General features: G+C 37.7%; 1 protein-coding gene across 4 annotated transcripts in view; it reads right to left on the bottom strand.

Annotated features, from left to right (window-relative positions):
* The window catches only part of LOC120523536 (arfaptin-2-like), a 178,279-nt gene that overhangs the window by 6,788 nt on the left and 145,205 nt on the right, over window positions 1-26,286 (bottom strand). For all 4 annotated transcript variants that reach the window (XM_039744937.1, XM_039744939.1, XM_039744938.1 and 1 more), the window contains 2 exons: window positions 10,252-10,409; window positions 5,771-5,945 (listed from right to left, as the gene is read on the bottom strand). In XM_039744937.1, the coding sequence (XP_039600871.1) occupies window positions 5,771-5,945; window positions 10,252-10,409 (333 nt within the window). The remainder of the gene's footprint in view (window positions 1-5,770; window positions 5,946-10,251; window positions 10,410-26,286) is intronic.

The following is a 26,286-nucleotide window of genomic DNA, read 5'->3' as shown; positions in this document are numbered from 1 at the left end:
AATACCAGGTCTAATTCGGGAGGGACGGGAGAAGGAAGCAATGCACTCCCCTCCTGCAATATTCTCAGCTATGTTGAGGCTTTACACAATCATTTTGTGAAGCTGTGGCCTCTGGTTAAGAAACATTTGGAGGTGGAACAGTGCAGCCAGACCCAGCTATACGATTGAGACGCACACTTGTGGTAGATTCCACCTGAGGGACAGTGTAATGGTCCTTAACCCTACATTGTACTCAAACCTACTGGTCCATTTGCAGGGACCCAACAAGGCCTGTGTGAGAAAAAGGCTGGTGGTTTATCTAGTCTACCAGCCCAACCAACGGCCTTCAAAATCATGTTTACCACGTGAACAATGACAATTTGTTTCCTGTATAGCCCAAAAATCATACAACAAATGCCTCAAAGGGCTATAACAGGCTGTTTTTCGAAAGCCCTCCCAGCCTTTGTAAATGTAGGGGAAAAAATCTTGCGGAAGGTAATTCAGAGAGAGACCCCCTTCCAGGTAAAGTCCAGCAACACAAACAGTGAGAAGCCTGTGGAAGCAAGTGGAACCTTGCAAATGGTAAACAAAAGAGTACTGCATCACCTTCCTCAATATCTGCTTAGGCATCTGAATAAAACATATAATGAATGGTAGATAGAAGTTTTGAGAAGGATCACACAAAGCAGTTTTGAGACCTCCTTGTACATCCCAGACGTAAAAGGTGTCCTCTGGTCCACGAGGTCCAACTTTGGGAAAAGACCCCACCAGTTCCTGACCAATAGTCTTCAAATTGGCTACCCTCAATAGGATGGCTTTGGTATATAACCATGCGCCGATGGTTGACTGTTATAATGCTGTGACTGGACATAGCACAGGCATTTATAGAAATGTTCTAGGCATGCTGCATGTTCCCCGAAAGAAACCAGGCTGATTCTTGTCCCACTCTCAACAGGGCCATTGTTGCTAGGCCGCAGTCCACTCAGAAATTAAAAGGAAGCTTTCATGTCATTTTTGGGAAACATTAGAATCAGATATTGGTTTGGGCTCTGCACTGTTCTTAGGCACTGTACATCCACTGCTTTATACCACACCTACACCTAAGCCAGCTCTGTTTGCCGCACTGCCACTTATAATTGTAACTGGATGACCTCCTCTACCAGCTGCTGGACCAGTTTCGTAAGTTCTATTGGGTCAGTCATCATGTCGACTACATTACTTTTGTGACTGAGAAAAAGACTGAGACCAACAAAAAAAATAACATTACAGCAACAACTAGGCTACCCTTATTAATGAGCTCATTCAAAAAAATACTAAAAAATGACTAGCTTGCTTCAGCCTTAACAATGGCAGGAATTTTGTCAGTAAGAGAGCTCTGTCCACTATGATGCTTGGGGTCAAAAGATGTCTAGGACAGAGGGGCATGGCCAACTCTGGGTGATGTGGGGGAGGCTAGACTAGACATCCTCAATGATCTTTTTGTGGGAATTTCAGCCAAAAATGAAGATATCAATAGCGAAAGTGGCCCCTCTTCTTCCGCAGTTGCATCACTCACCTCATCAGTGCTAGGAAGGTGGTCCCAGGGCCACTGCATGACAATATATATATACCTTATATAAGCCTTTTTTAAAGTTAGATACAGTTGTAACTTTGTTCAATGGAACCGAAAATGTAATGCAATAAAGATCTAATGCAGAGGGTGTCATGGCATTACTTAATATCCAGTTTTCCTACTGGGTTGTGAATACATGTATGTGAAGCCTTTAGAAGGAAGCGAAAAGCAATGAAACTGCACCTAATTTGTTAGCTATAGAAGGCAATCTTATTCAAGCATCTGTCTCCTTCATCTGATCTGTGCCCTAGTCAATATTTGATATTAACAATTTTCTAGTATCCCAGTGGTGTATGATTCACTAAAATGTTATCTCTGGAGGGGACATTTAAGGTCAAAGATCCTATTCTCAGTTGCCCCTATGCACAATAATCATATTGTCTTTTTTTGACATACACTGTATTTAAATCATGGAAGTCACAAGGTATCTAGAGCTTTATGGACTGTTCTATGGATAAAGTCAGTAAGTGTTTTGACTAACTACAACTGAAATGTAATCATTGAGTAAAAGCATGATATTTTGTTAAAAGGAACCTGCCCGGCACCCTAATCATTTAATGATATTTGTCCTGAAAACTATAGTAGCTAGTAATGACGAAATATATTGAAAATGTTCACTAGTGTCTATCAACTTGTTTTAATTAGTGCATACCTTGATGATCCTAGGCAACGATCAGAACGTGACATTTCAGTTAGAATCACAGGTAATTTACAAAATACATTTTTCATCATTGCTTGTTTAACATTTTGTAATTTAGCTACAAACTGTACATTGCCAACTTCTCTCACATCTAAAATTATCCAAAATTTACCAGTGAATGCTGTCTTATGCTTTGATAATGTCTCCCCCTCAGACCATTTTTGGGAAAAAAATACTTGTATGCAGTATTTGTTAGACAGATTTGGATTTACATTTTTTTTTTATTAATTTTATTACAATCCATACAAAGCAATCAAGTTTTTACAAAAAGAAAAATTGAGTTAAGAACAGATCGATCCCCACCCCTGAGAGAGAGAGCAAGCCAAACGGCGTTAAATTTAAGGCTTGTAAACATACCTAAATTAATAAATTCTCTGTGCTTTATGAACTTATTTTAAAATATTACTGATTAGATCCTGCCATGTTTTGAAAAAAGTCTGTACGGATCCTCTAACTGAGTATTTGATTTTTTCCAATTTCAAATAATACAACACATCGGTTTCCCACTGACTTAAAAGAGGAGAGTTTGGGTTCTTCCAGGTTATCAGAATAAGTCTGCGTGCCAAAATTGCAGTGAATGCAATCACAATTTGTTTGTCTTTCTCCACTTTAAGCCCCTCTGGAAGAACCCTAAACACCGCTGTTAATGGGTTAAGAGGGATTGTGAGTCCAAGGCTATCTGAAAGGTTAATTAAAAATTTTTGTGCAGAATAATGTTAATTTGGTGCAGGCCCAGAACAAGTGACCTAGTGAGGCTGGGACGTGGTTGCAACATTCGCAGGTTGGATCATGCCCTGGAAAGATTTTGGAGAGTTTTAGTCGAGACAGATGTGCTCGATATATAATTTTAAGTTGTACAATTGTATGCTTTGCGCATATGGAGCTCGAGTGAATTCTCTGCATTGCTACTTTCCACTCCTTTTCTGATATATTAATTGAGAGATCTTTTTCCCAGTGTCCTCTTGGATCTTTGAAAGGGAGGGATTGTAAAATGATTTTATATATTGTAGACATGAAGTCTAAATCCTTAAGATTGAGCAATATTTTTTCCAGCATGAATGAGGGTGCAAGATGAGGAAAATCTGGAAGATTCTGTTTAACAAAGTTCCTGATTTGAAGATAGTGAAAGAAATGTGTAGCTGGAATGTTAAATTTGGAATGTAATTGTTCATAGGATGCAAAGACGTTGTCTATATAAAGATCTCTAAGCAAGTTAATTCCAAATTTTTTCCAGATATTAAAAACTGCATATGTTTGTGAAGGTTGAAAGAGGTGGTTCTCTTGCAGAGGTGCCACAGATAGAAGCTTCTCTGTCTTAAAATGCTTTCTTCATTGGTTCCAGATTCTAAGTGAGTGGAGCACAATTGGGTTATTAGTGTATTGCCGATAACGTGTGTTTATTGGAGCGCAGAGCAGGGAATAGAAAGAAGTACTGCAGGATTTTACTTCAATTGCTGTCCATGCCTGTGTATGTTCTTCTATTTGTGTCCAGGTTCTTATCGCCTGTATATTTGCTGCCCAGTAATAAAACTGGAAGTTAGGTAGAGCCATGCCCCCTTCTGCCTTTTGTCTTTGTAAGGTCGCCCTTTGGATGCGTGAATGTTTTGAATTCCAAATAAATGAGGTTATTGTTGAATCTAATTGCCTAAAGAATGATTTATTAATCTATATTGGGATGGAAATGACAGAAAACTTTCACTGTTAGCAGGCCCTGTTAGGTCACCTGTCAAGGTGCTGTTTCGCCGATTTCACCCCCACCCCAACATCAGCAGCCCTAATACTAAGCCATCCTTCAAAATTCTGTGGGAAAGTAAAACCATATTATCACCTAAAAATGGACGACTATCAGTTTCTCACAAGGAAGAATGCTAATTCTGAATGTGGCAAAATAATCATTATTAAATAATCATTAATCATTATTTCTGCTCAAAAAATATTAAGGGGTGGCCCGGCATATTAATCTCAGAAGTCTTAATATACATGAAAACAATTTTATTTTAAATCTAAATGTTTGTAATGTTGCCTTGATTGTACTTCTGACAGATATGTGATGTATAAACACAATGAAAAGTAAAACAGTTTTATTTATTATTTATTTATCACTTAAAGGACAAGCATAAATAATAATTCAAATGTAATTGTCACGTGGAAGTGCAAAAATATGTGTCAAGTAAAAATGACAGTAAAATTCTGAAAGTGACTAAGGTGGTACTCAACTATATTGATACTGTAAGGAATAGTTTATGCACCCTATACTTTATGGATAACTTATTCGTTGATTTAAAATAATGACCTTTATTCAATTGCCAAATGTTACTAAATTCAAAAATACACAAAATGTTTTGCATCGCTGAGATACAGAGTTGTGTCTATTTGGGTGAACATGTTTCAGGGTGCATGAAAGCAAATAAAACCAATTCCAAATGAATGTTTTTAATGTTTTGCAGTAAAAATTTTTTTTGCAAGGGACAGACAGCCTCCAGTTTAGTAATTTTGAGCTCTTTTACTGGGTAATGAATTATGAATTTCTCCTTGGGATTAATAAAGTATCTATCTATCTATCCATCCATCCATGTAATGAGAGGTCTAGTCAAGCTCAATTCAGATAAGCTTGAAAGTGGATGCTAACAATAACTTTTGTTTAGATTTAAGTTTTAATTACTCCAGTCCCTAATGGGCCATTGGGCAGCAATTGAGAGCCATTGGATCCTGTTAGCAGCCAGCTGTGGTGCATCTTCCCGTGTTACACCACAAGCTCCCGAGGTCTTTCTTCCTGTAGTGTAACTTTCCATTACTTCCTGTGTTGTCTCAACCTCTTTTTCCCAATTGATGATTTCGAGATCAGTGGGTCACATGCTGGAAATTTGAAACTAAGACTGATGAGGAGTCCTGCAAACTTTTGTCTATGTGCAGCAAATGGAGTCTTATAGCCACTTTTGTCCTGATTGTTATTGTATTTCGCTGCTTGTTACATGTTATTTCCAGGTGAATTTTATGTTATTAACAAGTGATGGGCAAATGCTATTGGTATTCATAATTAATGTAATTAATAATCCTGAGCTGCCAACATGCCAATATATCAAGATTATTTATAAGCATTATTTGTCTGTAATTAACAAGAATAGAAAAAATATTTTCACTATTAAAAAACCCTTTAACACTGTTGCCAACCAATGGCATTAAAACAAAGATGGAAATTAGCTTTGCTTGAAAATAATATTTAATCACTTATTCAGTTCTAAAATTGTTACAGAATGCTTTTTGTTTATTTTTTTATGGAATAATGTAACATGATACAAAATTAAATTTTAACAAGGTTTAAAATTACCTCAACTAGCTGTTCTTCAATATGAAAATTCTTTCCACCTTAAAATGCATATTAAGTCTATTTTAAAATATAAAGCAAAAATTATGTTGACAAAGACTAGGAAACAATTTAGCAAAGATGGACAGAATTTAAACTTTTCACTTTTATTTACCTTATTTTCTTCCAAGAATTTTAGTTTGATGGTAACATCACTTCTCAACCTTTCATACTTTCCCTTGTGAATATGGAACTGCTGCTGAGCTGTTTCGATGCGGGATAGTGTCATGGCATCTCGAGGACCCATATTTAACTCTTCTAAATCTGCACGGTAAGCATCAAATTCCAGCCTGCAGCATCAAACAGAAGTTTATTAGTCATGATGTGATTAAACAAACATATATAGAAAAAGGAGTGAAAAACATTCCTCTTGTGTTGTGTATAACCAATCACATGACTTTCACTGATTACATATATTTTGGATGTATAACGAAAAAAAATTCTAAAAAGGCTAAAAGCATTAGAAAAAGGATATCAATTGAATGTAGATCTATATCACAGCCATAGAACTATGCTTGAACGCCAGGATTAAATCCACTTTGATGCCTTCTACATGGAGTTGTATTTACAACATTCATGTCAGGTTAAGAAATCTCTCTAAACTGCTATACTATGAGAATACAGTAATGTCTACTCTGAAATACATGTGTCCTGAATCAGAAGCATTCGGGTTTTGAACCTGTTAATTAGAGCTTAGGACATGACTCATTATGGTACTACATTAAAAAGAAAGAAAAAAAAAAAACTTGCTTATTGAATAATACAGTTAAAACTATAAAAAAGACAACAAATTAAAATGTAATTTTTTTCTAATCTGAAAAACTAAATTTAAGTTATATCACTCAAGTATACCTCAGTTATCCAACATTCCCCAATTAGAATTATTATGTTAATGACCCTAAACTAGTCTCATCTGAATGGCACTCAAATAATACAGTTTCTGTCTTCATTTATAACACCATTTAGTTTTAAATTTATATTCTTTGGGATTTCTCCTATAGAGGTATAAACACTCTCAGAAAACTGAGAACAGTACAACATGAATGTGGTTTGAGAGTGTCAGGGTGCTCTATCAAAAACCTTGTATCAGGCTATCAAGCTGGTATTTCAACACTCATTCACTGAGAAAATCTATGATTCCTGTCTCTTCAAAAAGGCAGCAATTGTGTCTTTACCAAAGAAAACAAAAGTACAGAGACTAAATATTCCAGATAGTTTTGGAAAACTCAACCTTAGTTATCACTATAACTGTTTCATGAAGAATGTCACTGTCTTTACACTTCATAACATCATGGCACATGTTATATTTGAATCCTATGCATAGCCTCTGTAACTCAGCATTTACTGTAACTTTCCATCAAAATCAATGACCAAGCTGTAACTGGCAAGACATTCCAACACTGTGGAAGAAATGGCACTGCCCCGGACTGGCAAAGTCACTTCCTCCACAATGACTCCTAACAGAGTAATATCCCAATGGAGTGGTATGCTGATTCACCTCCAGCAAAAATCACTGTATAATTAAGATTGTGTGGATAGACACATCTACAACTCAATCATTACTGTTGCTGATGACACCACCATCATTGGCCTGATCGCAAACACTGACAAAAGGAATTACCAAATGGGTTTGCTTATACAGTAGATACAGGGGTGCCATGGCCAATCTATTCTTTAATGTCATCAAAACCAAAGAACCATTCATATACCTCAGGGAACAGAAGGCAGACCATACTCCCTCCCATCTACAGTCCAGAGAATGTGATGAAGATGAGTCAAACATTTTAAATTTCCTGGGGTTTACCATGACTGATGGCCTAATATGGGAACAAATTCAAGAAGGCCCACCAACACCTTTACTTCTTCCAACTCTTGAGGTCTAGATCTGTGCTTACCAATTTCTATAACTGCACAGTGGAGTCCTTCCTCACAGGCTAAATAACATCCTGTTATAATATCCACTTGGCTCAGGACCGCTAAGTACTACTTGTAACTTTGCAAGTTACAAAGAAATTAAATTGCTCAATTATTTAAAATAAAAAATAAATTGGAACCCTTGCCCATAGTGCTATACAGTCTGATTTGGCCAAAAAAGTATGTATAATGATAGAATGAAAGAAGTCATTTTTATTTTACGTTAACTCTTTTTATTATGAGTATCGCTAGCTGACCCCAGTATACCTGCCTTTCAATTTACCTTTCGACTAAACGGACACAGAAAATATATAGATATCACTAGGATATTACTGAAACAAGGTTTTTTCAAAAGGGTATTTTTATAAACAGCTGTTTACTTTAACATGTTCCCTGAAAATCAATGATACAACTAAGAATTAGAACTGTGAAACTTTCAGAACTAAGCACAAAAACAGAAAAAAATAACAGTCATACTAAGACAAAAACAGAATAAATTAAAATAAGACCTAAACTTGTTTCAATAAAAGCAGCAGTTCAACAGTTTCTCCTTAGCTACTTGCAAATGAGTAGAGAAGGCCATAATACATTTTATTATTTTTTCACAAATTTAAATATTTCAATAAAATCAAGTACAGTAAATAACATTACATATTTTATGTTTATAATAATCAGTGTATTATATGAGGCATATACCACCAACTTGTTGCTGCTGAAACCTTAAGTTGTAACGGTGACCTTATATATGGTATCAGTTTTTCTTTTGAATTGAAAATTATTCAAAGAGTAGTTAGTATATAAAAATATAGAAGGAACTGTCAAATGTTACAAATAACATTCAAAACATCTAAGCCTGGGCCTGACAGCTTACTAGATATGATCAGTCACTTAAAACAAAGTTCATTAATAGGAATGTTCTGAGGTGTTTTAAGGCAGATACTGATATCATGTTACTTGATCAGCTGATTCCGATGTTTTTTTCTTTATCCTTTTAAAATTTTTTTCTTTTTAAACACTAATCTCCTACATAACCAGACAAACAGAAGTGTAAGAGCCAATCTTAGAAAGTTACTGCTTTAAGTAAAACTCATAATATTGTTTGCTTAATTTGAATAGAATATAATTTTCTCTCATAGCTATAGATTATTGTATAAGCTTTCACCCCCTGTAAGTTAATATGAGATAGAACTTTATTAGCTATATCTGCAATCCAGTGTGTTAATTAAGTCAGTGTGTTAGGAATAGGTCCCACTGCTATTAGGGACTAAAGGACCCATTTGCAGTTTGCAAATGGGATTGGCATACAGTTTTCTGACCGTTTAGATATGGTTCAACTGAATTAAAAAACTTAAGAAACAAACAAGATATAAAAGCTTTAAAGAGAACTTTTCTTTACTTCACAATACCAACTTTTCCCTAATTTTGTGTGAACTGTTTTACTTTGATTTTTTTACTAAAGCTTTTAAAAACGAAGATGATATGTCTGTGGAATCATTTCAATGTGTCAGGCTATTGCCAGAATCCCATGAAGCAAACTAAAGCTGCAGAACTTTGGTAATTTTGGGTAAACACAGCTACATTTTGTATGTATGTTGTGTACTAAAGTGTATTTTTATAATTAAACTACAGACCACAGGTGTTATCTGTTCATTTTTTTATTAACAAAATGAAATTCTGTAGGTGTATTGTTCAGTGACCATAAAATGCTAAAATAAATAACATTTCCTTAAAATACATACTTGAAGTAATAAAATATGTACAATAATATTTTTCCATAATACATATGGCATAAAAGAAAATGCTTCTCATTAATTACAAGCTATCTTTTTGTTTATTTTCTGTAATGTATGCTATCTGAAACAAGAGTTAATAAAAAAAATAGTTTTCACCATTTTTCTAACAAAAATATATATACTTATATATATTCTTACACAATTAATTGATATTGACAATTAAACTCTCTTAAAAGTAAATAAACTACACTAATATGTTTACAGCTTTTTGCTGGTAAAATACTGTATACATTTACTCTGTTTATAAAGGTGTGTTTTCTTCAGTATATCAGCTAGACATTTGTAATTCTTGAAGTGTAATTATAACATATTGACTGCTATTTTAATTATGTAGTACTTGTTTCCTACCAAAACTTATGATGTATAACACACAGCAACAAATAATACACACAGTACAGATCAAAAAAAAAAAAACCCTTTTATTTACTAAACAGCAGTTTCAAATCAGCTTTATCTTTTCTTTTTCCAATTAAACATGTAAGCTTCTGCATTTTAGTCAAAGCTCACTGTCCGTTTTAGGACAAAATAAAGACCTGAATTCCTTAAAGTAGTTTTGCTTGGCATTTGTCTAATAGCACAGGAAGACTTTTCTGATTACTTTTTTTCAGTTTATTACTACACTTTTTATATAAGGTTAATAGTCTGAATGCCTCCACTGTAACTCTGTATGTTTGCTACAAAAGAAAAAAGAGTGGCACTGGCTCAACTACTGTAATATCTGGAGTAAAGGAGCACTGCAAATAAATGACCATAAAGCCTAGAAAAGCAGGGCCTGAAAAATGTCGGTTTTTGTGATCGGCCTTTTTACTGATCACCAATCGATCAATTTTTAAATAAAAATATGCCAATTCTGATTGGCAGCCAATCAATTGGAGCATCCCTAGATTACCTTGCATTTTCATACATCTTGACCGTCATTAGTGTATCCTCCATGGTTTTATTCACTAGTGTATTTATGCTCGACACAAAGAAATTGATTGCTCCAAGTAAGGTCTCTCCATTCTTGCACAGAAGCTTTTGCGTCTCAGCATTGTATCCAAACTCATCCTACAAATCAGAAACAAACAAACAAAAAGATTACTTAATTTTGGAAGAAATTTTAGTAAGCCTCAGGTTCTTTTGGTGCTTGATTTTTCCACTTTAACTTCAAGTTTTGTTTTGCTTTTTGAAATCTCTGATGATTAATGTCTGCTTTGCTGGTTTGACTCATGTCTGCCTCCACAACCTTGCCTAGATCAAATCAAATCAAATCAGCCTTTTATTGTCAATTCACTATTTGTGCAGAATACACAGGAGAATCAAAATACTGTTTCTCTCTCAACTTTGCAGTACATTAAAATATACTAAAAAAAAAAAAAGTATAAAAGTATAACATATAAGATAAATAACATTAGAACTTGTAAAGCAGACCTGTGTACTATGTGCAATAGTCATTAGTGCAAAAGCCAATTACAGTAAAAAAATGAGAAGGTGCATTACAGAGTAGCTTATGAGATGTACAAAAAGACAAACAGCAGCAGATGTAATATTGAGTCCTTATATAATACCAACTGAGGTAGGGTACTTGGTAGATAGTGACTCTTGTTACGGTCCACGGGCAGGGGGCAAGGGGGGAAGGTAGTGGACCGAGTTCAGCATCCTAACAGCTTGGTGGATGAAGCTGTTGGACAGTCTTGTGGAGTGGGCCTGGAGGCTCCGGTACCTTTTCCCTGAGGGGAGGAGGCTAAAAAGGGAGTGAAAGGGGTGGGGGGAGTCACCAGCAATGCTGATGGCTCTACGGGTGAGACGGGTGTGCAAAATGTCCTTGAGGGAGGGCAGTGGGGCACCAATGATCTTACTGGCCGCATCCACTATGCGCTGCAGGGACTTCCTACAGGAGGCAGTGCAGCTTCCATACCAAACAAGGATGCAGCTAGTGAGGATGCTCTCGATTGTGCCCCGGTAGAAAGAGCACATGATGGGGGGTGGAACTTGCGTTCTCCTCAGTTTGCGTAGAAAGTAGAGGCGGGAATGAGCTTTCTTGGCCAGTGATGTGGTGTTATCTGACCAGGCAAGGTCCTCTGAGATGTCGGTCTCCAGGAACTTGGTGCTATTCACCCTTTCCACAGCTACACCATCGATGGTCAGTGGGGGGTGCTGTGAATGACCTCTCCTGAAATTGACCACAATCCCATTGGTCTTTCCCATGTTCAGGAAGAGATTGATGTCTTTATACCACTGGACCAGTTGGCTCACCTCGATCTTGTAATTGGCTTCATCATTGTTGGTGATGGGGCTGACCACGGTTGTATCGTCCGCAAACTTGACAATGTGAATGGAACTGTAGATTGGTACACAGCTGTGGGTCTGGAGGGTAAAGAGCAAAGGGCTGAGCACTCACCCTTGTGGGGCCCCTGTGCTCAACGTGATGGTCTTAGAGGTGTTATTGCCGACCTGCAAATTTTGTGGCCTCCCTGTAAGAAAGTCCAACACCCAGTTGCAGAGAGATGTCTTGAGTTCTAAATGGCTGAGTTTTTGTATTAGCTGCTGGGAAATGATCTCTAGATTTTTGAAGCTATTTTTTTCTCACAATAATTCAGGGGTTTACAACTTAACATATAACTTATACAATTCACTTTGGTGATTAATGGAGAAACAGATGGGCCCCATTCTTAAAATACTCAAGCAATCTCCCATTTTTTTATGAGCCACTCTAAATATAGGTGTTCTTGCCCTTTATGGTCTCTGCAGGGTATCAGAACATTAAGCAAGATGGGACTTTAGATTGTAATCCCCATAGACTCCACAGAATATCCAAGGTGTTGTGGCCTTTCCTTAAAGTTACCATTATTTGCCTAGCCCCTGTATACAGAACAGGTAGTTCCCAGGTTATGGATATCTGACCTACAACATACGAACAGGGCCGCAGCTGTGACGCGTGCGCCACAGTAACTGTCGCTCTGTCATCTTCTGCCTGGGGACGCTGCAAGCGGTGGCTGGACTGTGGCTGGAGGGGGGCGATTACGCTGCTTGCGCAGTGTAGCGTCTCCTCGTGCGGCTCCCGGCAGCAAGCGATTTCACTGCCCGCCTACCACACAAGGCTGCCTGTTCATTCTAAGTGGGCGGCTGGTAATGCTGCAAGCGGTGATCCGGTTGTGGCTGAACGGAGGCCATTGAGGGTAAATGGGGCTTTTAGCATTGTAGTGTGCCTCGGATGTCTGTGTGTTGAATGGGGACGGTGGTGCGGCGGGCATTGCAGGCAGCATACTGTAGTGGAGGTGACTGTGAGGTGGGCTGGTGAACCGCCCCTCGCTGCCCCCATTCATTCTCAATAGCAAGCTTGCTTGTACTGTTATGCACATAGCAGGAAGTTCTCTCTCATCAGTATAGGGTGGCCCAGATCTAATTATGCAGATCCAGATCGTCTGGATGACTTTGATTTATGCGGGGACAATTCCAGTTCGGCACGAAGACGATTCTTCATGTCGTCAGTTTGTACACTTCTCGATGGTCTGGGATTTTTTGGGTGATTTTCTATGTAATAAACTGAATAAGTTATAGCGTAATGAAAATTGCATAATTTGATCTGGCCCACCCTATACATCAAACGTGTTGACGTCTAGTGCCTTCCTGCTGTGATAACGTGCACAGTGCTGTGCAGAAGAGCTCATCTTAACCTTTTGTCTTCACCCTTCAAGAATGTCTCTGAAACACAAATCTGATGCAAGTGCTGGTGATACAGTAAAGAAGAGAAAAACCATCACCATTGAAAATAAATTAGAAATAATAAAAAGGTCAGAAACAGGTGAAACCCCATCATTCATTGGCAGAGCACTTGGTTACATTTGGTCAACAATAGCATTTATTAAAATAATGTACCTGTTCTGACTTACATACAAATTCAACTTAAGTACAAACCTACAGTCCCTATCTCGTACGTAACCCGGGGACTGCCTGTACTTCTCTTGCTCCCTCTGCTAAAATGGTTTTTGCTATGTACTCTTTATTTTGTAAATCATTTTCTTAACCCTTTCCTCTGCTTAAAATCTCAAGCTATGATCCTTCCTCCTTTGAATCTACTTTTTCTTACAATATTATTTGTAAAAACATTAAAACTTTATACCTAAAAATACATTCACCACTTTATCCAGTTCTAGATGGTTGATAGTTTATCTCTAAACCTTAAAAGTTGATTTGGCACGGGAGCTGTCCCTAACCATTACTTGATATCATTACTGTCTTCCATTCCTGGTTTACTCTGTGTCACTTTTTCTCCTTAGTTGTAGTTCTTTCCTTTACCCTTTTTGCACATATTTGTTCTATTTTACTAGCTACATTCATGTTCCCTCCATCAATATAAAGTTGTTTTAGGTACAAATACTACCAAATATCTTTTGGGTGGCAGGTATAAATCTCAGCAGTTGGTGAACTCTCACTATTGGCTAACATCTTCCTTCCACCTCGTCCAATAACAAATGGTACACAACTTAACTAGCCACAGATTGTATGTGGGGTAAGGCTGCTAGTACGGCAAGAGCCAAGACTTACTGTAAAATACAACCATGACATATTCTTGAATGAGGTTAATGTGAGATCTTTTTGTCCTGTATGTTATTTCACCTTTTATCTGCTGCAAGGCTGGTTTTGTTTACTTATATTTGTACCTGTAGATTTGCTTGTTTGTTCATGAAAAAGAAAGACTGCAAGGCTGAGTTTAGGGAGGAGGTAAGACAGGCACTGGGTGGCAGTGAAGGTTACCAGACAGCTGGGCAACTACAGCAGAAGTAGGGTGACAGCAAGAAGGGTGCTTGGTATGACATCTGGACAGAGGAAGGAGGAAAAGGAAACCTGGTGGTGGAATGGGGAAGTACAGGAGAATATACTCGTTTACTGTAATAGTCACTACTTACACTTATTTAGTATTAAATGTTTTCTTGACTTGTTAATAAAAAAACTAATAGCAAAAAAACATCAATGTATAAGAATAAAATGCATAATACCTGCAATTTTGTGGCTGTCTAACTAAAATGTATTATTATTATCATTATCATCATTTTACAGATGCCATTTTTAACAAAGAGTAAGGTGTATATTCTTTTTAAAAAGTGTTATATTTATCAGGCAAGAGATGAAGGTGATATCCATTTTTGAATCCAGTATACTTTACATTTTGGAATGTGCTTGAATATTTTTTAAAGAACCTTTAATGTTGCCTATGCTTGGTGATGTAGCTATAAGTAACAAAAATATTTTAATAATTCAAGGACTGGTTTGTCACAACTATGACTCCATGTCTTGGACTACACTGGCCATGATATTTTAGTCAGAATAGAATTGCTAGAAAATATGATAAAGTTTTGAAACACCTGAATGAAAGCTAAATGTATCAACCATACAGCACAGAGATGGGTGCAATAAAACAATCTGATAAAGGCAAAAGAATATTAGAAACTGACATGTGCTTCAGAATTCCATTATTCAAATTCATAATGGAACACACTCACTCTGCATGTTAAATAAACTCAGATATTTGTAGAAAAATTATCCAGGAGTGTGAAATTCACTTCTGTATATTTTCCTTGTTATTGTTTCTTCAGATTGTTTTTTTTCTGCATGTACTGCCTCAGTTTACAGTCTTGTTTTTAAAGTGCCAAGTGAGAAACTGCTGACTGCTACTTTCTAACACAATTTTCAAATCAATTCAAACTTTATTGACACAAGAGGACAACATAGATTGCCAACAAGTTAATTAAGAACAGAGACAACAGAAGACTAAATTCAATAATCAAGTTTCGATAAATAGCAAATTCCATACTGATAGGAGCATGAGCAAATTAACTGTTCGGTGTAAAAATAAAAAAAGCTAGCACATACTAGAGAGTGTTCACAATATTAAAGTACTCCAAACCACTATTTTTACACACATTTTACAGCTGAATTAGGCTTTAAATAAAGATAACTACAACTTACAAAAATTAACAGCCAGAAGATATCACAAAAATGTTCTGAAACATTTTTTTTTGATACTCGCTAGCTTCACAATGTTACTCTTTTTTTTTCATCTTTATTCAGAAAGTAACCTGTGTGTCTCATTACATTTTCTTTTCTTTTATCTTAGTTTCAAGTTTAATCCTATTAGATTCTGGGCTCATAATAAATCTTCCATTTTGTATGATAGCAGTGAACCTGTGTTACAATAGTCTGGTCTGCCACTTAAGCTTTAGGTCTAAACAGTTTTAAAACAAGGTATATACTGTATTTATTGTCAACTAAGATTTGTTCAAAAACAAATACAGTAATCCCTCGCTATATCGCGCTTCGACTTTCACGGCTTCACTCTATTGCGGATTTTATATGTAAGCATATCTAAATATATAACGCAGATTTTTCGCTGCAAGTTCTGCGGACAATGGGTCTTTTTACTTCCTGTACATGCTTCCTCAGTTGGTTTGCCCAGTTGATTTCATACAAGGGACGCTATTGGTGGATGGCTGAGAAGCTAACCAATCAGAGCACGCAGTTAAGTTCCTGTGTGCTGATTGGCTCAGTGACGGAGCGCCGAATTCGATTCCGTGGCGTTAACCAGGAAGTCTCGTCTCGCTCATTCAGCATCAACGTGTTTCGCTGTGTAAAGAGTTAACTTTTGTGCTCTTTTGTGTTTATCTTTGTGCATAGTCAAGCCCTTCATTATGGCTCCAAAACGATCTGCTCCTGCTACTGCTTCAGGGGCCGTGCCCAAGCACCAACGGACGATGTTAACGACTGCCGAAAAGGTAAACGTTTTGGATATGTTGAAGGAAGGGAAAAGCTACACCGCTGTAGGACGCCATTATGGCATCAATGAGGCTATGATTCTTTTTATTTAAAAAGTAAGAAAGGAATATAAGATCTACGGCCGCAGTGTCCTTTTAACCAGGGTGCAAAACGAGTTGTAAGTGGATGTAATAAAGCAGTGGTTTGGATGGAATCTGCTTTAGGGATTTGGATTGAAGACTGCTGGAAGAAGATCAACAGCAGTGCTACAGTTGCCTGAAGAGGCTCCTTTAGAAGAGCTGTAGCGCTCTCCTTTGTTGTGCAGTAAAATTAAACTCATCGTTATCGGACAAGTCATTGTGTCATTGTTGGTGAGTAACCATAATTAATTTTCTACTTACAGTACTTAGTACATGTACGTACGTTTAGTGTCACTGTACACACATTTACTGTATACAATTTTCTTGCATTGTACGTATTTATTGCTGGTGGCCTGTCTATTGTAATGGCTGTAACATATGTGATATCAGAGACACTCGATATCTTTAAAATAATATTTAGGTTTTACTGTATATAAACAGTGTGTTTACATACATAATTTCAATGAATCTTACCTAATATCTAAGAGAATACGAAGGGTTTATGCTGTATAACTGTGCATGGAATATTTATAAACAGTGTGGGAGAGTTTATAAGGACTTAAAATATATAAAAATAACCATACAAACATATGGTTTCTACTTCGCGGATTTTCACCTATCGCGTTGGGGGGTCTGGAATGCAACCTCCGCGATCGAGGAGGGATTACTGTAATGATCTTGCTAAAGGATAAAAACATCCACATAAACAGCAATATACTGTTTTCTATGTTTGATACTTCTGACTTGTTCCAAACTCACGGATAAAGTACTTCTTCATTACTATAACAAACTATACCTGTTATTTTTCTTTAGCAGTTAGGCAATACATTGGAAAGTCCAAATTTCTTTTTATCAAAGTTTTTTAATTAGTATTTGACAATTCCTCCTGACCTTAGAATGGGACCCTAGAATAAATGTGTGATCACATGTCACAGACTGAACACTGATCCTTCATCATTTTCCACTGAAATGATATGTACCTGTTGTGAGTGCTGCAGGAGATGGACCCAGAGGGTGATTCCTTGCGTGGACTGAATATCATGGGAAAAGAATACGGAAAGACAAGCTCTCTGCCTGGATGGGCAGAAAAATCCATACCCAGTAGGGAGGCCAGTAGAGGAGGACCAGGAGAGACATCAGCATGTGGATACTATGTAACCCAATACGCTAATGTGGATGGATAGAATGTATCCCTGGGATTTGGGACTCCTTTGGATACCCACAGGGCATCATGGGAATTGGAGTTCCAGAATACAGCCCTGTTGGGCTCAGTGGGTGCTTTTGCAGGTTTGTTTACTTTAGTTATTCTTACCTTGATCTTTTAAAGACAATGTTTTTTAATAAAAAGGGACTATATCTGTAACCGTGAATGGTTTGGTTGTGATTATGTCTGGGGTTTGGGCCTCATTGGCACCCCCTACTTGTTAAATATATAAGTCACACTTAAAAATGCTTGGTAGACACATCTGATCATTATGTAAGACACTATGACTTGAAGGTAAGATCTGAGACTATGTTCATATTACAGCATTATACTTTTACTTTCACCTAAAGTCTCCATTTTCACCTATTTGAACTCTATCCCAGCATTTTTAACTCCAGAAAATCTAACACTTTCAAAAATTCTCTGAAGAGCCATATACTTTGAAAATGCTTGCTTGGGAAATGTGGACAGGCAAAAACAGACTTTCAAAAATACTGACTACATTCGCAATCCGATTTGTTCATGATTATTAGGCAGACTTTCTTTATTGGACCGTGCTTATTAAAATGTCTAATTTTATAAACAACGGGAAAGAGCTAATGTGGACAAGAGTTCATTGTCGTTTAAAAACTCCTCTTTTATATGAAAGCTTTGTAGTGTGGATGTAGTCTCAGTAAAGCAGATGATTTTTGGGACATTTCTAACTTCAGTGATGTTGCACAGATAACAGAGGCTGATGTGACGTTATTATTAAAGTCTGAGGGAAAAGACATAACCAGTTATAGAAAATCAAGTGAAACTCCTTGAGTGTCATGTCCATCAGTGGATTTGAGCTTGGTCAAAAAACAGACATCCAGCTCAGGAACACTCGGCTGCTTGATCTAATAGGGGAGCAGGGTGTTTCATTATTATGAAATTATTACAGATGGAGTACAACAACATACAGAGTTGGGCAGATTGTGACAGATGAAATTCAATGGAACAAAAAGTAAAAAGGTAAAATATTACATGTGTGAAGTAGAAAGATTAAATTTTAAAAGACAACGGGAGGTCTAAAACTTGAAAGTACAACTTTTGAGAAGGATTTAGGAGTCATGGTGGATTTACTGTATCACTATCTACTTTAAGACAGTGCAAATAAGCAATCAAGAGGGCTAATAGGATGTTGGGTTATATACAGTATCATGATGTATGGCGCAGAAGTCAAGGAAAGGTATGATTAAGTTATAAAATGCAGTAAAGTAGAGTACTGCTCACAGTTTTGGTCTCCATGTTACCAATAAACAAACAAACAAACAAACAGCAGTTCAACAAAAAGTCAAGAGAAGAATGACTATTCTGATGCCGGGACTAAGAGCTAAGAGTCTGTACAAGTTTAACTTTTCAGTTTTAGCAACCAGAGACTAAACAGTGACATTATTGAAATGTTCAAAACTAGTAAAGGTATTAGAACAATTGACCCCAGGTGTTACTTTAAAATAAACTGCAACAAAAACACAGAGTCACAGTTGGAAACTTGTAATGGTAGATTTCTTACAAATGTTAAAAAGTTTTTGTCTTGCCAAGAACTATAGACACATAGAATAAATTAACAAGTAGTGGAATGCAAGGGTCTCATTTATAAAACTTTGTGTGGATTCAAGAGTGAAAATATGGAGCATGCTAATCAACCTTGTACATACATAACTAACAGAATTAAATGTAAAGTGAGAAAATGGTGACAAGAAAAGAAAAGCAAAAACTTTGAAGAGTGACAGAAGTTCTTGCCTCTGAAGTGGAGGCATGCAAAACACCTTTATTTGGTGGCCTAAACACTGATCTCACCAATATGTGAAAATTTGTTGAATAGCAACATGTTACTGTTGCTGGGAATACAGTGAACTCTACCAGCTGCAAGATGCCTGAAATAATAAAATAATTGTAATAATAGTAATAAAAATAGTAATAATAATAAGGAATGACTTCAACATAACCCAGCCACAGGGTATGCACAAACCAGTGTTTTTCTTTGTGTCGGATAAATAGGGACGGTTACCCGGTATAAAATTATGCCAGATCAACATGCAGACAACAATATAGATTTCCATACCACATCAGTCAAGTCCCAGGTTAACAACGGCCACCACCAGTACTGTTAGCCAAAAAGGTGCTGGCGGAAATTGGGCTACTGTTAGCCAAAGAAGGAGAAGAAGAGGGGGACGATGTGTCTGGAGGAAAGAGGAGAGGAGGAACTGAGGGTAGGAACTTTGAATGCTGGCAGTATGATTGATAATGGGAGAGAGTTAACTGATATGATGGAGAGAAGGAACGTTGATATATTGTGCGTGTAAGAGACTAAATGGAAGGGAAGTAAGGCCAGGTGGATTGGAGGTGTATTCAAATTGTTCTATCATGGTGAGGATGGGAGAAGAAATGGGATAGGGATTATTCTGAAGGAACAGTATGTTAAGAGTGTTCTGGAAGTGAAAAGAGTGTCAGGCAGTGTAATGATTGTGAAGCGAAAAATTGGGAGGTGTGATACTGAATGTTGCTTGTGCATATGCCCCACAAGTTGGGTGTGCAATGGATGAGAAAGATGATGTCTGGAGGGAGTTGGATGAAGTGATGGACAGTGTACCCAAGGGACAGAAAGTGGTGATTGGAGTGGATTTCAATGGACATGTTGGTGAAGAGAACAGAGGAGACAAGGAGACGATGAGTAGGTATGGTGTCAAGGAGAGGAATGAAGAAGGTCAGATGATAGTGGATTTTGCGAAAAGGATGAGCATGGCTGTGGTGAATATGTATTTTAAGAAGAGGGAGGAACATACGGTGACATACAAAAGTGGAGGAAGATGCACAAAGGCAGATTATATCCTATGCAGAAGAGTCAATCTAAAGGAGATTAAAGAGTGCAAAGTGGTGGCAGGGGAACGTGTAGTTAGACAGCATTAGATGGTGGTCTGTAGGATGACATTGGAGATCAAGAAGAGAAGGAGATTTAGGGCAGAGCCAAGGATCAAATGGTGTAAGTTGAAAAAGAAAGACTGCAAGGCTGAGTTTAGGGAGGAGGTAAGACAGGCACTGGGTGGCAGTGAAGGTTACCAGACAGCTGGGCAACTACAGCAGAAGTAGTAAGGGTGACAGCAAGAAGGGTGCTTGGTATGACATCTGGACAGAGGAAGGAGGAAAAGGAAACCTGGTGGTGGAATGGGGAAGTACAGGAGAATATACAGAGGAAGAGGATGGTGAAGAAGAAGGGAGATAGTTGGAGAGATGCAGAAATTAGACAAGAGTACAAGGAGATATGGCGCCAGGTGAAGAGAGAGGTGGCGAAAGCTAAAGAAAAGTTGTACGATAAGTTGTATGAGAGGTTGGATACTAAGGAGGGTGAAAAGGACTTGTAGAGATTGGCTAGACAGAGGGACCAAGCTAGGAAAAATATGCAGCAGGTTAGGGTCATAAAGGAGAAAGATGGAAACGTACTCACAAGTGAGGAGGGCGTGTTGAGAAGATGGAAAGAATACTTCGAGAGGCTGATGAATGAAGAGAATGAGAGTGAGTGAAAAGGTTGGATGATGTGAAGATAGTGAATCAGGAAGTACAACAGATTAGCAAGGAGGAAGTACGGACAGCCATGAAGAGGAGAAGAGGATGAAGAATAGAAAGGACATTGGTCCAGATGACATACCTGTGGAAGCATGGAGGTGTTTAGGAGAGATTTGGTTTTTAAACCAAATTGTTTTAATGGAATTTTGGAAAGTGAGAGGATGCCCGAGGAGTAGAGAATATGTGTACTGGCGCTGATTTTTAAAAATAAGGGGGATATGCTGAGCTGTAGTACTTACAGGGGGATACAATTGATGAGCCACAGCAGGAAGTAATGGGAAAGAGTAGTGGAAGCTAGGGTTAAGAAGGGAGGTGATGATTAGTGAGAAGCAGTATGGTTTTATGTCAAGAAAGAGCACAACAAATGCTATGTTTGCTCTGAGGTGTTGATGAAGAAGTTTAGAGAAGGCCAGAAGGAATTGCATTGTGTCTTTCTGGACCTGGAGAAAGCATAAGATAGGGTGCCTCGAGAGGAGTTATGGTATTGTATGAGGAAGTTGGGAGTGACAATGAAGTATGTAAGAGTTGTACAGGATATGTACGAGGGAAGTGTGACAATGGTGAGATCTGCAGTACTAGTGACGGATGCATTTAACATGGAGGTTGGATTACATCAGGGATCAGCTCTGAGCCCTTTCTTATTTGCAATCGTGTAGAACAGGGTTGACAGATGAGATTAGACAGGAGTCCCCTTGGACTATGATGTTTGCTGATGACATTGTGATCTGTAGCAAGAGTAGGGAGCATGTTGAGGAGACCCTGGACAGGTGGAGATATGCTAAAGAGAGGAGAGGAATGAAGGTCAGTAGAAACAAGACAGAATACATATGTGTGAATAGGAGGAAGGTCAGTGGAATGGCGAGGATGCAGGGAGTAGAGTTGGCGGAGGTGGATGAGTTTAAATACTTGGAATCAACAGTACAGAGATAAGGGGATTGTGGAAGACAGGTGAAAAAGAGAGTGCAAGCAGGGTGGAATGGGTGGAAAAGATTGTTGGGAGTAATTTGTGACAGACGGGTACCAGCATGATTGACAGGGAAGGTCTATAGGCTGGCAGTGAGACCAACTTTGTTATATGGGTTGGAGATGGTGGCACTGACCAGAAAGCAGGAAACCGAGCTGGAGGTGGTAGAGTTAAAGATGCTAAGAATTGTAGTGTGTGTGACAAGGATGAACAGGATTGGGAATGAGTACATTAGAGGTCGGCTCAGGTTGGATGGTTGGGAGACAAAGTCAGAGAGGCAAGATAGCGTTGAATTGGACATGTGCAGAGGAGATATACTGGGTATATTGGGAAAAGGATGATAAGAATAGGGCTGCCAGGCAAGAGGAAAAGAGGAAGGCCTAAGAGAAGGTTTATAGATGTGGTGAGAGAGGACATGCAGGTAAGGGGTGTGACAGAGCAAGATGTAGAGGACAGGAAGATAAGGAACAGGCAGAGCCACTGTGGCAACCCATAATGGAAACAGCTAAATGAAGAAGACGACAACTTCAACATATAGGCAAAGAAGTGGATCACTCATCACAAGCAGAGTATGAGTGCAACTGGAGGGGAAAAAGTACATCTACACTCTGATTTTGATTGGCGAATAGCATCTGTAATTGGAGATGTTTTATCTTCCAGAATTATGCCACAGCACACAGATGTGGCAGATGGGAGAGCCACAGAGGAATCTGGTAAACACTTAATATATGCCTTTGAGTGAAATAACCATGCCACTGCAAAGTATACACTTGCCAGTAGGTGGGTACGCAGCAGTGTGATCTGGTTCCATATCAATGAGGCCAAGGGTTAGAAAATTTTTATGCAGTGCCACATTATGTAGCATAGCACAACAGCACTTGTAATCATGTTGCTGTTGACCTTCATTGGCTGATAAGGCAGATTCCCACCTATCGCATCCAGTCACCTCCACATTTGAGGAGTCCTATGGTGTGCTCCACAACTGCACAAAAACAGTTGCACAGTTGCCTTTCTAATGCCAGGCCTAATTCAGCACCAAAAAAGTGATGTTGTGTCAGATTATTAGGCTGTGGCTGTAGGCATTAGATTTATAGCTTTCTATACGAAGAGAGTGAATCACACCTGTGGTTTAACTTAATGCAATTATTAACAATAAAGAATAGCATTGGTTTCTCATCCTAAGAAGTGACAGCAAGTAGCCAATATAAACTGAGGAGAAGCAAAAAGGTTCTTCAGTGCAAATACGCAGCATTACTCTCTTAACAGTGAATTAAAATAGTGTTGTCCATCATATTCATTAATCTGAGGTTCAATATGTTTGTCACATCAAAGTACATTATAATAATAGATTAGAGATATGAATTACTATATGCATACCATCATTTAGCTGTATTGCTCTACTTGATGAAGGGTTTTGTCATTTTTCACTTTTTCCAAAATGTTTCATACACATGGGTCAGTTACCATAAATATATGTAGGTTTTCCCATCAAGTTTTCTTTTTTAAATCAAGACTTTTGTATGTAAAGTTGTGAATGCACATGTGAGGCCTCATTTTTGTGCATATGCAAGTTTTATAAATCTTCATCTAGGTGTTCCAAAAAAACATCTAGTCAAGATTTTAACAGGATGGATGACCTTGTTGGGCTGAATAGCCTGTTCTGTTCACAGTTGTTATAATGTTCAAGAGTGACAGTGCGGTTCAGCTTCATGCTCCCACTGCATAAGCAAGGTGAGCCAGGCAAATGAGGGCACATTCATAGCAAGGGGAGAACAATCCAAATCAAAGTGTCCAAAGTGCAGTGCAAAATGTTCAATAAATAAATACATACACACATACATAAATAAATAAATACATAAATAATCCATTAAAACAGTGACAATCAGTGAGTTTAAATTCAAGACTTAAAATGAGAGTGAAAACCAACTGTAAAGTCATTGGGTCAATGTTTTGTCTGACAAGCCTATCGCAACTTCCACTTCATCTCCCCAGATCATCCACTGCACGTTAAGCTGATAGAGACACCAGCAGCCATGGTCCTCACCAGCCCAACCCCCATTTTAGCTGCCTCGAGTGCTGTCGGCCAAACCACTCAGGGTCTGTTGTCCTCTTTTCATCCTTCTCGCTCCACTGGTGTGCTTCAGATCCCTGGAGAGGACTCCACCTTGATTGCACCCACTCCTCAACAAAAGTGACAATGCCCCGCAGGGCCTAAAACCTTGCTGCCTCTCCCACACTTGCTGGCTGGCTTGTCCTGTCTTTACACCCAATACTGTTTTCACTGCTTTGTTGTTGCTTGCTGTTCCTTCTTTTTCTGTCTAGCCCTCTCTGCTGTGCAGACTCCTCTTATATTGCCTCTCTAATTAGGCACGGGTGCGATAAGCTGCCTCCACTACGGCACAACTGAGATACCGGACTGATCTGCCAGCCTTTGCATGTGTCTGTGGCGCATTCAACCAGCACCTCAAATAACCATGGAGCGAAATGACCAACACAACACCATAGACCACTTATCACATTTAGTAAGAGCAGTCTTTCAAATGCTGTGAAGAAATTTACACAGACATGTATAAACCCCCTATTACATATACAAACACACTTTTTTTGCATATGGCTTCAAACATTTGTGCATAAATAATAGTACACTGATGATGTTCTGGTAGCATGAAGTTGATCATTAGCCTATTAAAAGTAATTAATGTAGAGATTTAAATTTTATCAGGTCCCTGTATATTTATGTGTATACTTTGTATCAGGTTTTTTATTAATCAATATTTTTATGTGAAGTTTCATTTTAATTTCTGTTTTGATATGGCATTGCAAATAGAACTGTACTATATATTGTGTAAAACCGAATACATTGAATACATTGTCAGAGATTATATTGTTTTCATCATTTTCATTCACTTATCCTAATGTGGACAGCAGTAGTAGCACACTGACCTGGTCTGACCAGTACAACTAATCCACAGCATCCTCCTTCAAAACCTCCCGGGCAGTCCCTTGACAGTCCAAAGCAGGCTGTAAAATACATTCCAAAAAATGTCCTGGATTGGCAGTGGCCCATGCCTCATACACCTACCATGGAAAGTTCAAAGGGGGAATTCTATATACATATGAACTGCCTAAAATTTTTTAACTTGGCAACAGAACAATGTGCAATTCCGAAGCAATGTCTAATGGCAGTTCCCTATTCAGAAAAAACAAGTTGGACCTGCTTTATTCAATTGTTAACACCTTCAAATGAACATCTGGACTGTAGGCTTGTTATTGATTGCAGCATCTCTCCAATATCTCTAGAACTTCTTGTGTGTGTTTAGGGGGTTGTTATTTGTTTTACTGTATGTTTTTTTCCCTATCTCAAGCTTCTGTAAAGTTCTAATTTCTCATTGAGGACAAATAAAGTTCATTAATTATTTTTCTTGAGGTAAGGAAATGTTTTCTGTTCTCTTTTGTGTTTAAAGCTGCCTTTGTGGGAGGAATTCTTCATTAAATATGGAAGTAAATCAACATTATATTAAGCATGTGACACAAACAGTTTACTGTGATTTTGCCTTTTGAGAGGAAACCATGTACTCAGGGTGAAAGATTATTGTGGAAATAACAAGTGGTGAGTTAATATGCACAACTGGTATTCTTTTAAAACGGTTAATCTTGTAATATTGTTGGGGTTTTTTTTGTCAAAAAAATGACACCAAAAGCTATTTTAAAATGTGTGTGTGTGTAATTGCAAGACACAGATTAATACTTGACAACTGTCTTGGCTTGGAAAATGGACGTATTCTGTAGGTTTTTAGGTTTTTGTTTTCTAGCATCTCATTCTCCATAAGGCTTCAGTATAAAAAGCTACAACTAGCTAAGTACTTCATAAAATATGTAGAAAACACTTAACTTTAGAACACAATTTCATTTGGCAAATACATAAATATCATGTTTGTGCAGAAATAACTTCTACTTGTAAAATACTGAACCTATCGTTTAATGGAAGTCATAAATATGTCTATATTGTTAGCACTTACCTTATTTTTTGGGATAATCAGTAAAAATAAAACAAACACAATAACAATGTAAAGTATCAATGGGCAATTAGGAAAATATAAAAATAAACAATTGTACATGTAATATATTTACAGCATGTGAATTATTATTTACATGATTATTAAGCAGCATTTCATGGTCTTAAAAATAGATTCAAAAAAAGAAGATAATAGTAAAAATTCCAAAAGCACTTTAAATGTACTATCAAATTATAACTGTCATGAATGTTAACACATTAAAGTCAATTAATAGATGCTA

Source organism: Polypterus senegalus, chromosome 2 (assembly GCF_016835505.1).
Source record: "Polypterus senegalus isolate Bchr_013 chromosome 2, ASM1683550v1, whole genome shotgun sequence".
In the NCBI taxonomy this organism is placed as follows: domain Eukaryota; kingdom Metazoa; phylum Chordata; class Cladistia; order Polypteriformes; family Polypteridae; genus Polypterus; species Polypterus senegalus.
This window is presented reverse-complemented; position numbering and strand designations above follow the sequence as displayed.